Source organism: Capsicum annuum, unplaced genomic scaffold (genome assembly GCF_002878395.1).
Source record: "Capsicum annuum cultivar UCD-10X-F1 unplaced genomic scaffold, UCD10Xv1.1 ctg79954, whole genome shotgun sequence".
Taxonomy (NCBI): domain Eukaryota; kingdom Viridiplantae; phylum Streptophyta; class Magnoliopsida; order Solanales; family Solanaceae; genus Capsicum; species Capsicum annuum.
Genome location: NW_025890575.1, coordinates 1 through 2224, shown reverse-complemented (window position 1 = coordinate 2224; position 2224 = coordinate 1). Strand labels below are relative to the sequence as shown.

Genomic DNA, 2224 nt, shown 5'->3' with positions numbered 1-2224 from the left:
TGGTTTGGACCAATGGAAACCACACGGGGACCAAAGAACTTGTGATAAAGTTCATTTATCATAAGACCGGTAAGTGTAGAAGGAATACTGAAATGTATTTCTTGTGTCGACTCTTCATGTGGCGTTGTACCTACTGAAGAGCCAGGTATATCAATGGCAGAATGTAACCAGTCAGCCACTTCGGCTGCTCTACTGTTGCGAGCATTAGCCTCATGAATCGACATTTGATATATATATATATATATATCTGCCGATAGATGATAAGATTAGTTGGACCATCCAAGCATATATATACCGAGAATGAAAATTATGTATCTAGAGTAAGATCACGCACTTCAATCAGTATCTTCAAAAGCTACAAGTTTTTATAGCATTACTTCGATACCAAATCTTGTATCTTTTGCTTTAAGAGTGCCTTTATTCTCAACTTACATATTAACAAAGGTAGATTCTAGTATTCTACTCTTCCTGACTGTTAATATCATTAGTATTTTTTTTTTTTTTTTGGATAATCGTGGTGTTCGGGTCAGCTTGCTTGCATCTTCACTGGTTCCACAGAATGCATCAATTCTATGGCAATGTTTGTTATAGACCAAAGTTTCTACGAAATGCAGCTAGATTCATAAATCATAAAAAATGCCGGCTTAAAAACTGTCTTTTGGTTTGAGCATGTGAAGAGGAGATGTGCAAATGGCCTAGTGAGGTGATTAGACAAGACATGACACAACTTAGCTTACCAAGGACATGGCCTTATCTTAGAGCGTATGAAGGTCACGGATTAGGGTAGAAGGTTAGTAGGCAGTTGAGCATTGGCTTGCTTTACAATAGGATTAAGCTTGGTGGTAGTCAAGCGCACCGTTGTCAGTCATACTATTAGCCTTATTCATGTAGTTGCTTGTTTCTGTTATCTGTCACTATTTTTTATTCCTTGCCTATATGCTTTGCATGGCCTTCCTATTAGTTTGCCATGTTTCTTCATTGTTGTTTTTCCTTTAGATCTTCAGCGAAATGCTATTGTAAAATGGGATAAGATTGCGTACAATAGATCCTATGGTCCAGCCCTTCCTCGAACCACTCACATAGCAGGAGCTTAGTACACCGAGTTGGGTTTCCATTTAGTGCATGAAGACAACTGTTGTTTTTTACTTTTCAACAGCCAAAATTTTGAGCAAGCAATTGCATGTTTCTTCAGGGAGTTATTTGGAAGCTACTAGGATTAGGATGTACATAAATAGTACTAAATGAACCTCCACAATTCAATAATACAACATTAATAGTTGGTGTATCGACAACTATTTCTCGAGCACAGATTTAGTGGGAAAGTAAAACGGAGCACCTAACAACACATCTTTACAGATCAAAAACAACAAGATGACCTTTTTCATTTTGGGGTAACGGAGGATCAATTTTCTTAGAAAATTTTTGTTTTATCAGATCCTTACGTCATTTGTTGGAGATGGGGAGCCATCGCACTATGGTAAAAGATGTCATCGTATGACCAGGAGGACATGATCTGAATAAGATATCTGCATAAGGAATCGCAACATGGTTGCAACTCTAGAATCATGGACTACAGGCCTATAAAACATAAGCTAGGATAGAATCACTTTGCCATAGGCAATACAACTGCACACATAAGTTCCAATGTGGCTTATTGCATTGGGCTTCCCTTTCTTGAGCATCTATTGGGTGGACACTTTAGGTATATACGATATGTATCTCAACAGTTTAACTTCCTCTGCATTATGTTTACATGCATTTCTTATTAAATTCTCAGGTTATATGTGGACTCGATCAAGTGAAAGACGAATCTAAAACCATATTCATTGCTTGTGAAGAAGACATGGATGAAGCGTTGTCAGCAGTGAAGAAGGGAATATGGACTTTCAGCAGTGACTGGTTTATGAACTGTGTCATGAAACAAGTGCTCGACTTAGGAGCTCCTCAATTTGCGGAGTCCCTCTAAGGCACATATAACATATATACGAGCAAACTGGTCTGATAAGTACGAAAAATGTGAATATCTCTTACAAAGAACGTTGAAGTAAAACTCAGGACTAATGTACATGTGCTGTTTGTATTGACAGTTGGGGAGAAACACAGCAGGTGTTTTAGTTTCTTATAAATTATGAAATGGAGTTATACTCAACATCTGATACTCAGGGTCATTTTTCTTCGATTATAAATTGAGATCTTGCACTTCAATCAGTATCTGCAAAAGCTA

The 2224-nt window shown here is 37.6% G+C and overlaps 1 protein-coding gene across 1 annotated transcript; it reads left to right on the top strand.

The window, feature by feature from the left end:
- Window positions 1-1777: 1777 nt before the first annotated feature.
- On the top strand, window positions 1778-2205 carry LOC124895099 (the record flags this gene model as incomplete). Its single annotated transcript, XM_047405560.1, is given in 1 exon segment — window positions 1778-2205. A coding segment is annotated over 1 exon segment (189 nt), but the record flags the coding sequence as incomplete, so codon positions are not given.
- Window positions 2206-2224: the final 19 nt, after the last annotated feature.